At 39.4% G+C, this 15,603-nt stretch overlaps 1 protein-coding gene across 1 annotated transcript in view; it reads left to right on the top strand.

Moving 5' to 3' along the window:
* The window catches only part of HMCN1 (hemicentin 1), a 378,057-nt gene that overhangs the window by 132,396 nt on the left and 230,058 nt on the right, over positions 1–15,603 (top strand). The window contains exons 5-6 of the mRNA XM_024552545.3: positions 4,429–4,600; positions 6,350–6,456. Coding sequence (XP_024408313.2) covers positions 4,429–4,600; positions 6,350–6,456 — 279 coding nt within the window. The remainder of the gene's footprint in view (positions 1–4,428; positions 4,601–6,349; positions 6,457–15,603) is intronic.

Here is a 15,603-nt window from a genome sequence, read left to right as displayed (position 1 = left end):
CATTCCAGAGTAGAATATACACGTTAACTTATTTTTAAGTACTGATCCATATTTACAGTGTGAAGTATGTTTAAGACAGTGTCTCGGGAACATAGGCATTTATATAAAAAATAACCATTGAGCCACAGTCAGACTGGTTAAGCGTGTGAAAGGTACATGAACTCTTTCACATATCGGTTTCCTCATCTGTGAAATGAAGAAGCTGGATTAGATTGTCTCAGGGGCCCTTTGAGATATAAACTGCTACAGATCAACAGAGAACTGTTTTTATATTAAAACTTTAATGTAAAAGGAATGGTTCCTTAGGGACTTGAAACCGTTTTTACGTTGGTAAAAGCGCACCAGTGCAAGGCTTCTTACATTATTTTGGTTTTATTCCATTTGTCATAATAGAAGACCATTTCCAATCTCATGAGATTACTTTTGATGGTTAGACAATTTAAGGGTTTTTATTTTTATTTATTTATTTTTATGTGTGGCAGCATGAAAGGCCGGGAACCTCCCTCACTTATAGTGCTCCTATAGTTTGCAGTGATCTAGTTCTATTCATATGTTGGCAATAATCTGTGTTTTCTAATAAAGTGGGTTGCAACTGTTTTTAATTTGATTTTTTCCTTATAAGTGGGATAAAAAAGTGATTCGAGACTCTTGACAGAAGTCTGGTCTGTGTCTTTTCCAACTAGTAATATTATAATACACGGTAATCCCTTTGTGAAAGCCTCATAAATGGTGATGAATTGAAAATGATATTAAGAACGAATCAAAGCCTGCTTATATCCCGTGCCACTTGAACACATTTGCCTTATGAAAACGCAGCCTTATTAGAAAATCTTCCATTTTCATAAGAATGTCTAGACTTAGTGATTTCTGTGCACAGCTAGTAGACAACAGGACAGACTTCCAGTGATGTATCAAAACTTCTCTCCCTTCAGGATGAAAGGAAGATATATTTCAGGTACGTTATACATTTAAAGAAGGATGCATAAAAATTGATTTTTCTTTCCATTTCTACTTAACACTATCGCATGTCATTGCTGAAGTTGAGATACTATACAATTCTAATTTTCTAATTCTTTTCCTCCTTTTCAATTGAGAATTATTTATGGCCCCATTATATGTCTTGCCCTTAACACAAATGTTCTGTGTATTTATTCACTTTCACTTGTCCTTTGCTTTCTTTACTCTCTACATGAGGCATTATCCTCAGAGTTATTGATTATCAGTCAAATTTATCAAACATTTTTCCAGGCAAGTCAGTCCTTTCCATTTCCTTGAGTTAGGCAGCCCTGTTCTATATTTAAGAATTAAAAATTTCTACAGTCTGATTATCAAAGTATGTGTCCTATTTATTGTCACGTATTAGTTACCATCAGTCTGATTTCTGTGGCATATGGACATATTTGATGAGTAGAGTGAGCCATACATTTTAGTTCAAGCATAATGTGTCACTCAGAATTCCAGTTTTCAAAATATGGCATTTGATTCTTTAGACAATTATGTTGATATACGAGGTCTGTCCAGAAGGTATCCAGCCATGTAATGTGAAAAATAGAGACTTTTATTGATGAAGATACAAGAAACATCGTACATAGGACATTGATGCCTCAGTCCCCTTCAAAGTAGGCACCTTGGGACCTCACACAGTTCTCCCAGTCGCCATCAGCCACCCTGTCATATTCCCCTGAACCTCATCAATGGTCTGAAATCTCTGTTCTTTCAAAGGTGATTTTAGCTTTAGGAAAAGCCAAAAGTTGCAGGGTGCCAAATCTGGGCTATAGGGGGTGCTGAGTCACCTGGGTGATTTGCTGTTTTGCCAAAAACCTCTGCACAAGGCATGATGCATGAGTGGGTCCATTGTCATGATGAAGCCACCAGTCACCAGTTGCCCATGGCTGCAGACTTCTGAATCATCTGAATAGTTTCCACGGAGGAATGTTCAGGCTTAATGCAAAATCTGATGCAGAATCATTGCTGTACTTGCTCAGTCATTTTGAATGTGACAGCCACACAGTACACATGCTCACTCACAGGTATCTACCGCCCCCACTGACTAGCACAGTGAAGTCATCATTGTTCATGCATGCACATTCCAGTCCACTCTCCTTGGCTGCCAGGTTACATCGATGTCGTGCAAACTGTTCTTGCTATAAGTATACTTAATTTCATTTATAAAACTCCAGGTGCTTTCTAAGGTTAACATGAGGACATTTATCGTTTGATTTATAGGATAATTAACTGTCATGCATAGATTTGTTTTATATGTTCAATTCATCTCTAATACATCTACAAGTTTTCTTTGAAAAATACCACTTTCATTGTATTGGTCCTCTGCTTAAAGCCCTTCTGTAATTTTTCACTGGGTCTTTGGAATAAAATCCAAATGTCATAGGCTGACTTTGGGACAATACTTAGTCTGTCCCTGATACTAGCCTCCGACCTCATCTTCTGTTTTCCCTTTTCTGAACACTTAACTGTAGCCAACTGGATTCAGTCATGTTCCTAACACTTTTGGGGTACTTCTGTCTCTGTGTATTTTCTCAAGTCTTCCTTCTACCTAGAATGCCTTTGCCTCTCCTCTTCATTTACAGAAATCTTATCTGACTTTCATGGATGAATTTTTGCACTTTGCCTAGAGTTGAGATATTCAATTGGGGATGAGGAGGGAATTTGTTTGGAAAAGAAAACATTTGAATATCTGCTATGTGATAAGTACTGTGCTCGACACTTTGCATACGTTATCTCAACAAGGGATCCCTGTTTCATGAGTTCCCACACCATGCTTTTATTTGTGAAGGTATCACTTGTTATCGCCATTGTGACCACCTTCAGGGACATTTGCATATATTCCACCTCTATCATGGGTGAAGCATGCCACTTGGTTTTGGGTCTACATAGATAAAGGGGGTGTTGTTCTTGATCCTGGAGGAAAAGCAGGAAGATTTATTAAAAATAAATAACGTGCCCTGGCTGGTGTGGCTCAGCGGCCTGCAAAGCTAAGGGTCACTGGTTTGATTCTCAGTCAGGGCACATGCCTGGGTTGCAGGCCAGGTCCTCAGTAGGGGGCGCATGAGAAGCAACCACACTTTGATGGTTTTCTCCCTCTCTTTTTCCTTCCCTTCCCCTCTCTAAAAATAAATAAGTAAAAAATCTTAACAAAAAAAAGAAAAAAAATAATGTATATGTACAAAAGTTCCATATATACAATTAGTTCAGAGAAGAGTTGTTAGCGAATATTGACTAAAATTATGCTCATCAATATTTAGTACTGAAAGAGTGCCTTGAAGCAATCAACATTTGTTTTATTAGTGAACAGAACTAATAAAACATTGTGACATTGTTAGTTATATAATAATGTCTTCATCACTTTCCTCACCCTTGAGGACAGAAAAAAAGGATATTTTTATAGAGTGGAGTTACTGCACAATGTTGGCCGTTTGGTTGATTGATCTATGGCTGCCACTATTGAAATTTTAAAAAATGTTTTTGTTCATTTTAAATAGCTTCCCTGTAACTTAACGTCCAGCTCCGTTCATTGTTTTATGCACAATTCTAAGTGAAGCTGCTGATGATAATATATTGTCTTGGAGGACTTCTGAGCCAGACCCAGGTCTGAGGTAGTTTAAAGGCGATCACGGTTCAGCACTAACTGTAGGAAGTCTGGCTAAGCCGTGTGTGTTCAGCTGTGCTCTTGGTTTTACGGGGAGTTGAATTTGCTGCAAAAAACTGAACTGAAAAGTTTTCTTGTCCACCGTGAGGCATTAACTCCCGTTTAGACCTCAGTACCTTAACACTTTCCAAAAGACTACTTTTCAAGAGTACACTGCTTAAATTGTCTGTAACCTGAAATATTTTTCTATTTTTAAAGAATACGATGGCTATTTTTTTCTATTTGGTATTTATTTTATTATAGAGATGAGTACTTTGCTTGCCATTGTTTTTGAATAATATTCTATAATATGCCTTACAATATACAATATATAATTATAATATACTATTCACAATAATCTATATACCTAATATATTTAAATTATACTTGATAATTTGCTAACTATTTTTGTAGATTGGATTTTGAAAGAGATCTAGAGTGGAAAAGTGGAGAGAAAAGAGATCTCTAGAGAAATATGAAATAGGCTGTAATATCTCTGCATGTGTCGCTGACCTGGGCTTGGCCACTCTAATCTCACTGTTCTGGGACAGAAAACTTGAAATATGGCCATGGGTTAAACTAGAATTGCATTCTGAATCTACTAGTTACAGTAACTGCGTGTAGGAAAAGGTTGCCTTCACTCACGTGGAAATAAGCCTCACACCAGTACAGGAAGTGCCTGTGTCGTCTCATTCACCAAAGCCAGCCGCGCCTGGAAGTCCCAGTGGTATGAAACTGTGAGTGTTGCTGGTGTCGCTCACGCTTCTCTTTTTCCCTTATAGGTGTTAAAATGGGTGGAGGAAGCCGTGCAGGCCTCCAAAGTTCACCTCTTGTCCACAGACCACATGGAGCAGGCTGTCCACACGTGGAAAGTTCCTTTCGACCCCAGCCTGAAGGAGGTCACGGTGTCTCTGAGCGGCCCTTCTCCAGGGATAGAAATTCGCAATCCTTTAGGTGAGATATACCGCACATCTTATAATGAAATACAAAAGCTGCGAAAGGCAAAGGACTTTTTGCATGCTTGTGTATGTTAAGTTAATGCTACCTTTATGAATAAATTAAAAAATGACCAGGGAAGACATGTAAGAATAAAACCAATGGTTTTTAATCATAAGTATTGAATTAACATGAGATTCAAAAAGCTAAAACTCCTAATAATTTAGACAGAGTTAGTAACTTAACTGTACTGAAGTAGCCAAAAGAAAAAATATATAAGTTGAACCTGAGATGGTATTTTCCTAATCTATGAAGAAATATTTCACAGTGACTTACTCTGTGAAATTCAGTATTTTGTTATTTTTAAATGAATCACATGAAAAAACTTTTAAAACAACTAAGTTTTTACTGATTATCTTTTTGATAAGGTTTCACTGTATGGATGAAGTTGTTAAAAATATTTATGTTCTTATTAGAATAATGTGTTCATTTGCTTTGCTTTATATGTTAAAACCCCAGGGTTTGGCTTGATTCCATTGCTGGTTGAATGTTACAAGACTTCCATTGACAAGTAATCTAGTAAAGACAGAAACCTTACTTCTCCTAATGTTTGCATTTAGAAACATTTTTTACCTATTGATGTTTGCAAAACACTTTTGTTTCCATTAGGGCATTAACACAGGACAAATTTTAAAAAATCTATTTGTGAACATAAATGTGGAGGGAGTAACTGGCTTCCTTACTTTATTTTATTTGATCTTAGAAAATAACTGATAACCTGAATGAAAGCAGCATATGAAGTTGTCCTCAGAGGCTGCATTCACGCTAGCAATCAAATCGGGATTTATAAAACGAGCAAAACCTCTTTTTTCAAAACTTGTACAAGTTTGGCCTTATGAATTGATTTGTCTGTTGACACAGCATTCTACACTAATAACATCCATGCTGCCCAGGAAAGACTTGTGTTTTTCACGACCTGGGTACTTAAAGGTGCCTCCACACGGTGCATCATGCTTCTAAACTACTTTTGAAAGTCATTGACATTGATATTTAGAAAGCCATTTTTAATGTTTATACAGCTTTTGATAAAAGCGTAGAATTCGCATATTTGTTTATATAACTGCAGAAATAGTTCATAAGAGAGCCAAGAGCAAAATGAATAACTAAACTATGGCTTAATTCCAAATTTGCATTTTTCTCTCTCCATTTCCAACTATAAGATGCCTCAGGTAAATCTTAAGTCAACAGGAGATTGCACTATGCAACTGCATTGCGCTGCCTCCTTTGATCATTCCTCGGGCAATAAAGCCTTCTTCTGCGCTTTGTGGAAAACCGGTTAGGGTTTTACACTCTGTGCAAAGGTCTGTCCTGGGCTCTCACGGTTTATAATGCCTTGAGCGATCTCCAAAAGGACATTTATTCTTGTTTACTGTCTTGTCATCTGTTAAATCAACATGTCTCCAGTGACTGCACCTAACTTTCCAGTAGTCATAAAAATTGTTATCTCAGATGGTTTTAGAAATATAATTATCGTCTGCCAGTTGTTATTCTCATTTTAAGATGAAATCAGCGTAGCAAGTGGGAATCATTTACTTTAGTTCCAATGCCCAGAAACCCTAAAATTAAGTACTTTTTAGATATAATTAAAATAGTGGTTTGAGCTAGAGAAACAGATGTCCATTAGGTAATTTAAACTGGGAGCATATACAGCTAATACACATAGCTGAAAGAAAGATTATGCTTGTTCCCTTTATGTCTTTCTTTCAGGGAAGCTGATAAAAAAGGGATTTGGCCTGAATGAGCTATTAAATATCCATAACTCTGCCAAGGTGGTGAACGTTAAGGAGCCAGAGGCTGGAATGTGGACAGTGAAGGTACTGTTACTTGGGAAAGTCTGTTGATTGTTTTGTTTTGATGTTGGCATGGTCTCGAAAGTGTGGACAATAGTTCTGTCTTCTTGCGCAATCTTGGAGAGTGCTTGTACTCAGCAGCATTATACATAGTGCGTTTGTAGATCACGTGAACTTGTTCGTGTTAAATGTTGACGACCATAAGAGGCATCAGTGCCCCCACAAATACACTCAAGATTCTCGGATAGTTTTTCCGTCATCCAGCCTGTAGATTGATTGCATCATCCAGCTCCTACCTCTGAAGCAGTCAGAGACGGGGATGCTGCGGAAGGCCTGTGTTTGAAACTCAGCACCACTTAAAAGCTGTATTGCTTTGGGACCATGACTTCTCTGTGCCTGGTACTCCTCCTCTGTGATATAAGGATGTCACCAATAGTCCTTTATTTTATTAAATTGTGCTGAGAATTAAATTAAGATGATGCAAATAAATACTTAGTGTACTTCCTATGCACTCAAGTACTGTTGCTCTTGCTATTTGGTGGGTCTCCTTTCAGTGTTTCACACACACTGGTATCCGTTTCCTGGAATTACATTAAGTAGTATACGAGCGTATATTCACTCTCAGAAAGCATTCTATTTTGACAATATGGAGGGAAGAACATACACCCAAAATTTGGTGTACCATACATCTGGGATCCGGTTCTACCACAAATTGTGTGTGCAACCCACACGTAGTAGATGTTCTGAATGACTTGCCCGTATTTCTCAGACTCTTCTGTATGCTCTGGCCTACTTCCAACCCTAATATCTGTGTTTCTGTGTCGGAGCGGGGTTTTTTTCCAGAACAAGAGAAGGCTGTGCTACTGGAGAATCAGACCCCTCAGGGACCACTTTGATCCCCGCAGGGGGAAGCTCTGCTGGTCCAGGTGGGAACAGGACTGAAAGCTCACCCTAGGCTGTCTGCGTTCCTTTCCCTGTATCACTTACCCTCTTCCTGTCAGCATCCTTTGCCCTCCCGAATAACACCTTGTCCTGGAATCCTTCTGGGACAACTCAAATGCAGGTGCCGCTTGCATCATTGACTCTTTTGCTGTCTTGGCTTCTCTGCATAAAACATGGGCCTAATGGGCTCATGCTTCAAATAAAAGGGCTGCTGTGAAAGTGTGAGGAGGTATTATACCATAGAAACCGGAAGTGCCATTTTTGCATTCCAGTTTTTGTTTTGTTTTCTTATTTTTTTAAAGAATACTAGAAATTTCCATTGTAACTCCATTCAAATCCTAGTGTATCATATCTTTATTCTCCGGACCCTGAGCCTTTGTAGGGAAAGTAGGAAATGTAACACTGATTTGTTTTAGGGGAGGAGGTGGATAAAATCAAATAAGGGTACAGCTGAGAAGGCAGTGTGAAATAATCAAATCTGGGGTTTCTTACTGAATGGACCAGAAATGGCCCCACATTCCTATTTTATTCACCCCACTCCTTGCACATAGTAGTTGCTCAATATTCAATTGAGTGCCATAGATTGGCAACGATAAAGTGTTCTGCTGCTATATGTTAAATAAATGTGACTAAATTTGATGTGATAGTCATTTTGACCAACTTGCCCAAAGCATGACAAGTGTGGCCTTGACCTTCTGCTTCCACAGTAGGAAGGAGTGTAAGAAGTTCTGAGTCTCATTTTTTTCCTGAAACGTTTTAAGCACGACCTAAGCCAGCAGGGTCCCGAGTTAGCAAGTCTACTAAAGCAGGTCCTTGTTGCTTTCTGAATAGAACATTAAGATATGAATATTTGCAACTTACTGTGGAGTATGTGAACCGATGTTAAGGGTGCTTTCGTTTGCTACCAGCAGTATGTCCTCTAGCGCAGTTCTTGCCCGGAAGAGGGTCTGGCGTGTCTGCAGTAACCTTTGGCTGCCGCACCTCCTTGTTGTCATCCATTCAATACACATTTACTCAGTGTCTGCTCTTGGCCATGTTCCCTGCTCCTTAATGGGAACTAAGCACATTTTAATTGATAATTAGAACAGAGAAACACTGAGGAGGATTACTTTCTGAGTGAGATAAGGTGATGAGGTGATAGGAACTCTGTTTAGACAGGTCTCGAAGCTCAGTGTCCTGTAATTAAAAAAACAATAAGAAGACAGTATCTAGCATATTGTCTTGAATTTATACCTAGTCCTCTCCAAAAAGGCCTCTGGTTCTGTTGTTACACCATTTCTAGGGTGCAATTAGTGGTAACTAAACAAAGGATACTTGTTACAGTGCAACTTAAACATAATAAACATATTTGCTCCTGTATGAAATACCAAAATAATGTATCAGTTTAATGAGAAGGGAAGTGAGCTGAACCTACTGACATAAATATTGCTGTTGACTTTGGATCTCCCTTTTGGATGGCGAATGAATGCGAGTGTTTGACACATGTGCTTTCTCAAGCAGAGAAGTGTCTGGGATTAAATAGCATATCCCTGGTGCTGTCTTCCCTGCACCCAGCTATCTGGAAAATGTCTGCTCTGTCCGTAGAATTAATAACAGCTTCTTGAATGCTTCACAGAACAGTTTTGCTCCCAGTACGGAGAAGAGTCTGACTTACACAATCTCAGCATGGTAGGCAAGGACCGGTCCATTGAGCCCCAGCCAACCTTTCTGGTTCTCTTCGAGCACCTGCCTTTACACTCTAGCAAAGAGAAATTTGTACTTTTACCCTGTCTCCTACCATATTCTCTTGACCTGTGGTTTCCCTTAAACCACGGGTGTCAAACTCATTTTCACCGGGGGCCACATTAGCCTCACGGTGACCTTCAGAGGGCTGAATGTCATTTTAGGACTGTATACATGTAAGTGCTCCTTCACTAGGAGCAAGGAGCTTAGTGCCTCCACCCGGTAGAAACAAGGTGCTGGGCCGGATAAAACAAGGTGGAGGGCTGGATTCGGACCGTGGGTCTTGTGTTTGCCACCTGTGCCTTAAACTGTCCCTTTCCCTGGAATTCCCTTCCTTTCGGTCTGACTTACAGTGAATCCCCTAAAGCTCCAGTGGCAACACTGTCATCAAACCTTGTCTGACTTTTTCTGTCAAAATGCTCTCTTTCCCTCTGCCTTTCAACTGCAGTTTTCCTGCATGTCCCTTTTAGATTATTTCCCCTCTTAGGTCATATTTGTTTCTGCCCAGATTTTCTCTTCCTGTTTCACTGTAGACCCGCTTTTGTCACTAGTGCGCTAGTATATGTCACAGTGCCTGGGGAAGAACTAAATAAACATTCCTGAATAAAAATTAATACATTTATTTTGATGCTGTCAGAGGAAGCAGGCCAAAGAGTTGGTTTGGTTAGCCTATCGTTGATGTACTGGCACAAAACACTTTGATTTTCCCGTGGTTTAAAATGCTGTGAGAGTGGTCTTCTTTTCTCCTCTGTGGTTTTCCCTCTGAAACCCTGGTAATTACTCTTCTGTAACTTATTAGGACACTTTTACTAAGCAGGGACAATGAGTTGACTTATCTGTATAGATCGTATAAATGACTCAAATGTTTTCAGTTGCCTCTGATGCAGGTAAGAGCATGTTAGAAAGAGGGAACTGAGAAGAACGTGAAGTTTTATTACAAATAAAAGAGAAGGTTGTTTTATGTCCCTCAATTCTCACTTGTGGGGAAGCTAGAAATCCCAGGTTTTATTTCTGAGAAGCAATATAAATTTTCCTTTCAGGGAGTTCCATCTATATAGAGAATATTTGAACATAACCACAGAAGTCTCAGGCCAAATTTTGTCTTCTGCTCTTTAAGGGAAACTCCCTGCAAAGACATTAAGTGGTTGTCAGCACCCCCTGGATGGAGGTGGTACAAACTGTTTCTATTAGTCTAGGATTATCAGTGTGATCCTGTAACTTAACACATCCCCTGGGGGATCTTTCCATTAAGTAAATTTGGATAAACTGTCCTTAGATAATCTCCCAAGGAGAAAAGGGAGTGTACGCAACCACAGGATTATATTGAGATTCGGGGACTAGTAGAAATATTTTGGTTTCAGATAGCTGTGTTCGTTGCCAGAGCCTGCTAATGCGTTTTCTAAGGATAAGGATATTTGAGAAACCATACTCAAGTGGAATGAGCTTGTTCAGGAGTCATAATTAAATAAACCTCCAGTCTACAAAGGACCACACAAGAGGAATATTATGCTGGCCTCTTATTCTCACCTGGTGACTGTTTTGAATAAGCCCAAAGACTAGCCCAGGTGTGGTGGTTAAGTGGATTAGGTGTGGCATGAATTCAATGTTTGGGGTCAATGGAATGTTTTCTATTTTTTTCCTGGAAGATGTCCCGGTTGTTTTGGTCTTCCATTATCAGAGTGTCAACCAAATGGAATGTTTCCTTATCTAGTAAAAGTGTATCTGTACACTTGTGTGTACATAGATGTGTATGTGTGTGTACATATGTTTAAATAGAGTTTATTCTGTATTTTGGGTATATTTGTCACATTTCTCTGAACATAAAATGCCTAATAAAATGACAGTATTTCAATCTGTCTGGCATTATTATATCTTTGTGGCTGGCACAATGCCTAGCCTGAGTAAATTCTCATTAAATGTTTGATGGAACCACCATGTACTTTAATTTGTAAAGACTGGTGTGTCATTTAAGAACGAACACTTTGAAAAGAGCTGGGCATCTATTTTAATTCAATATCCACAACTTAATATCTTTTTGACCTTGAAGAAATTACCTAACGTCTCTAAGTCTGAGACAAATGGGGAAAAATAATACCTACTTAAAATTGCCATAATTAAATTAAATGTTGGTAAAGTACTTAAATGGTTTCAGACACAGAAATGATAAAATTAATTAAATTATTCTTCCTGATTATGTGTAAATTGTATCTGTACTTTCTATTAATGTAGATACACATTAATTTTTTTTAAAATTAGGGCTTATTTGTTATTTCATGAAACATTGAAACTCTTTAGGAGAAATGAAAGCCAGCTTTATTAATCACATTTCAATTGAATCTATAAAAGGGCAGACTTCACATTTGGCACTAGGAAGAACTCTCACTGGCTCGATACAAGAAATCTGATTCCTCACTAATGGTCTGGGGCCCGGGGAGGGGGGGTTGCCATGACATCCTACTACACACAGTCACTCACGAATCCCAGGTGATGGAGGCACCATCATAATGTAGAACATGCAGCTTCTTTAGTTATTTTAGTGGGGGAGGGACTGAAGAATGTACATTGGATTTCAAAAAGAGGAGGAATTTGTCTTGCTTTTCCTGTGAGACAGACATCTCTGTGAGTAACAGACACACCTTCTCACTCCCTTCGTATCACATTGGCCAGAACTATTATCGTGGCTTAATAACAAATACATGCTGAAGTTGGCTCACGGAGGGCCGATCACGCCCTTTCTCCTCTCGTTTCTGTGTTCAGTAGATACTGTTGGGAGCTTGAAATCAGCCATGGTGATAATTGAAAAATGCCAAAAATTAGGGCTTCCTTTTTTCAAACAGTGCTTTGGCAACACTCACCAACCTGAGTGTTGAGACTCCTTCTAAATGAAAGTGTGTTTAGAAATGTAGAATGGCAGATGAATAGTTGGGGATATTACTGTCTTCTGTGCCATAGGGTCCAAATCAACCCAGAGATCACACTGTCCTAAAATGGGATGCATAGTCTTAGGTACTAGAGAAAGAGCATTGAACTTGGAATAATTGCAATTTAACATGCTGTATAAACCTAGGCAAGTAATCATTTCTTTGAGCCTCAGGGTTGTTTTTTTTTTTTTTATGGTGCTAGAAGATAATTTTTGGGTACAGTAGGATTTTATGAGGTAATGTATAATCATGCTTAGCCTAATGCTTCTAGAAAAATTCAAAGAATTCTCGATGAATCTGCCATTAGTTGGTCCTAGGAGAATCTCAGGAAAAGCAACATTAGGCATTGGGATGACTTTAATATTTATTAAACCTACATGTGTTCAGTGCCTGTTGAGTACTGTTTTGTAGCTGATGACCATGCCATAGCCATTGCCTTCAGGGACTTCCTTGAAGGCTCCCTTCAGGGACCTTAGAGAGGTATTGAATAGCCCGTCGCCCGTGAACTTAGAAGTACATCCATCTGCCATGGAGCTGACCACGAAGGCATCCGGAGGAGCCACTGATTTTCCCTGGAGCTCTCCATGGTGCTTGCTCCATGGGCATTCAGTCTGCCCTGATCCCTCATTCACTCCAATTCAGAAATCGAGACTCTGCTGGTCCTGTCTGCTCCTTTCCCCTTACTGCTTTGTGAATGAAGATGACCTGTTTACACTGTTAGGCTGCCAGGAGGTATCTAGTACAACCTCATGTGTGCCTCTCTCTTGCTCACTTTGCAGCAGCCGGTGTGATTCTGACTCAGGCCCTTCCATGCTTGACCAGCATGGCATCTAACTCAGAGAAGTAATGCAGCTCATTGTGAACTTTTGAAAATTGAATGAATAAATATTTATTTGAAATCCAACTCCCAGAATTTCCAGCCCATACAAACCATGTCTAGTGTCTAGTTTCTAGAAAATTTCCTGTTACTCTTGGAGCCACTAGGCTGCTCCTAGATTTCTCTCTTCTTAAAAAGATGACAGAATCCATGAGGTTAGGCTGGCTCTGTTCAGGAGTGATACTTCAAGAAGTTCTGTGGTAGAAAGATGCTTTTTGGAGCCAAATCCTAATTGTACAGTAGCCCACAGATCAAAGACCAAATAAAAAAAGTTAATCAGCCCTGGCCAGGTGGCTCAGTTGGCTGGAGCATCGTTGCATACACCGAAAGGGTACAAGTTTGATCCCCAGTTGGGGTGTGTATGGAAGGCAGTCGATTGGTGTTTCTCTTTCACTCGCTTTCTCTCCCTTTCTCTCTCTAAAATCAATAAAAATATCCTTGGGTGAGGATCTAAAGAAACATTAAATCAGCAGTTTTGATCTTACTAATTTTAGTGCATATATGGACAAATGCTACTAAGACGGCTAAAATCATTTGGAAGGGAAGAGAGGGGAAGCAACAAGAAGAGGGATGTCCTCTCTGCTGGACCCAGTTACGGAATTAGCTGAATTCTCTCTGTTCCTCCAAGACCTTCGTATCATTCATTCTCTTCCAGCCCCACTCTGTCCAAAGCTTTCTCCCAACATTACTGGAGCTTCCTGGAAGCTTATTTTGCTGTTGTGTCCTTGCCACCGAATCATTTGGGTGTTGATTATACCCTTTCATACTCTGATGCATGGCACAGCTCTGCCCCTTCAAAAAGTTCACAGGAAACCCACTAACAGCCATCATTTTGTGAGGGTAGTAGATTCTCCTGTAGGTTTGGGGACATGTGTTGAAGCACCTTTGGCCCTTCTGCTCTCTCCTTGACCCTCATCCTCCTCTTTCCCCGTTTCAGTTCCGCTTCTCGCCCCAGGATTGTCTCAGCTGTTTTATATTACTTTTCTATTATGTAGAGCCCTTCAGCATATTCAACCTTAACTGAAGCCAGCGCGACCCAATCTGTTGAGATAACCACGCGAAACGCAGGGAGTAGCTGTCCAGGCTGCTGTCTGGAGCCCCACTGAGTTCCCACTGGGCTCTGCCGCCTGCCGTTCCTGTGATTTAAGCAAGTGACTTAAACTTAACCTCTCTGAGCTGGGAAAGGGGGAAAATGATAGTAGCATCTCACAAGGGGCTTTTTCTGAAGATTAGAGGAGATCATTTATATCAAAGATTTAGCTTGATGTACCGAGTGCACTTTGCATATGTTAGAACTTCTTTCTCCTTGTTTCATTTACTGGCTTGTTTTACCACCATTATACCTGAAACCTTTATGTTCCTATTACACTAAAATTTGAAAAAGGGAGAGCAGCTAAGAAACAGAATGAAATAGTAGCTTACTTCCAAAAACCCCTAAAATTGTAAAGTTTTCACCAAGAAATTTAATATGATTTTTATATTCCTAAAACATTGTCCTAATGCTATTGCAATATTTTAAGAGAATGATTAAAAATGTTAATTGCATGCATGAATATCAGAGGTCATTTTTAACTAAATGAGTTCATTTTTTCTTTTTATTATATTTTTAAAACATAATTTTAGTTTATTTGTGATGTCCTTTGCTCCCATTATCCTCATTAGTCCAGAGTTAGAGATAATTGCGCATAAAAAATGACTCACTTGGAAACATCTTTCATTTATCAACCCTGAAATTCTATGCAGGCATTCCTACTGTTTACATGCATGTAACAACAATTTTGGACTTACTATCTTTCATGTTCTTAGCATTGCTCAGAGAATAGGTAACCGATGTTCTTATTTCCACATACCTTGTTAGTATGTTACTTCAAAGATCAAAATTACTTTGTCTTATGATAATTTGGTAGAGATTATAAGGGGCTCCCTGTCATCAACTCAGTTTTATTTTAATGTATCATTTAGCAACAGAGGATACTTTTGTTTTCAAGCACGTTGGTAATTTTTGATTTTCTCACTGAGATGATAAGCACCCCTTTTTCCACACAGACTCTCGGTCAGTTGCCCTGCCACAGAACACTTGGCAGATGATTAACACTTCATAGCAGTCATCTGACAAATTGTGCCACATTTGTCCTCGTGGCCTCAAAGGCTGCTTTATCACAGGAGACTTTCTGAGCCTCAGGGCGACTAACGACGGTACATGATGTCAGTATATAAATCGAAAGCAACTCATCACAATACAGACCATTCGTTTGTCCTCCCATGAAATCAGTAGGCAGTAGCAGCGCCTTCAATAAAGCTGCACATTATCTAAAGCAGCTGAAATTAGAGAGATTTTTATAACCCTAAAGGAAATCCCCAATTTTAAATAGGATCACGGTCCTTAGTTTCCTTTTTTGTGTCTATTCTCTAAAAGCCATAACACCTTTTTCCTTTAGAAATAATGGAGTAAGTGGCACTATTGAGACCCCTCCATTTACACACACAACCTTTTGTAACCCTTGTGAACTTGAGCCGTAGGAACGAGCAGCATCATTTAGGTTAAGAATACAACACGGTTTCAGTGAAGATGAGTGTATTTTCTTTTTCTTCGCATCATTTGCCTTCCCTTTGAGTGCTTGCAGATCTTGCTCAAAGAGGAGTCAACTTGGCAGCAATGCAGGCACATCTCTCCCCGCTTGCTCTCCGCACTGCCAGATAACCAGGAGC

This window comes from Desmodus rotundus, chromosome 12 (assembly GCF_022682495.2).
Source record: "Desmodus rotundus isolate HL8 chromosome 12, HLdesRot8A.1, whole genome shotgun sequence".
NCBI classification, from domain to species: domain Eukaryota; kingdom Metazoa; phylum Chordata; class Mammalia; order Chiroptera; family Phyllostomidae; genus Desmodus; species Desmodus rotundus.
This window is presented reverse-complemented; position numbering and strand designations above follow the sequence as displayed.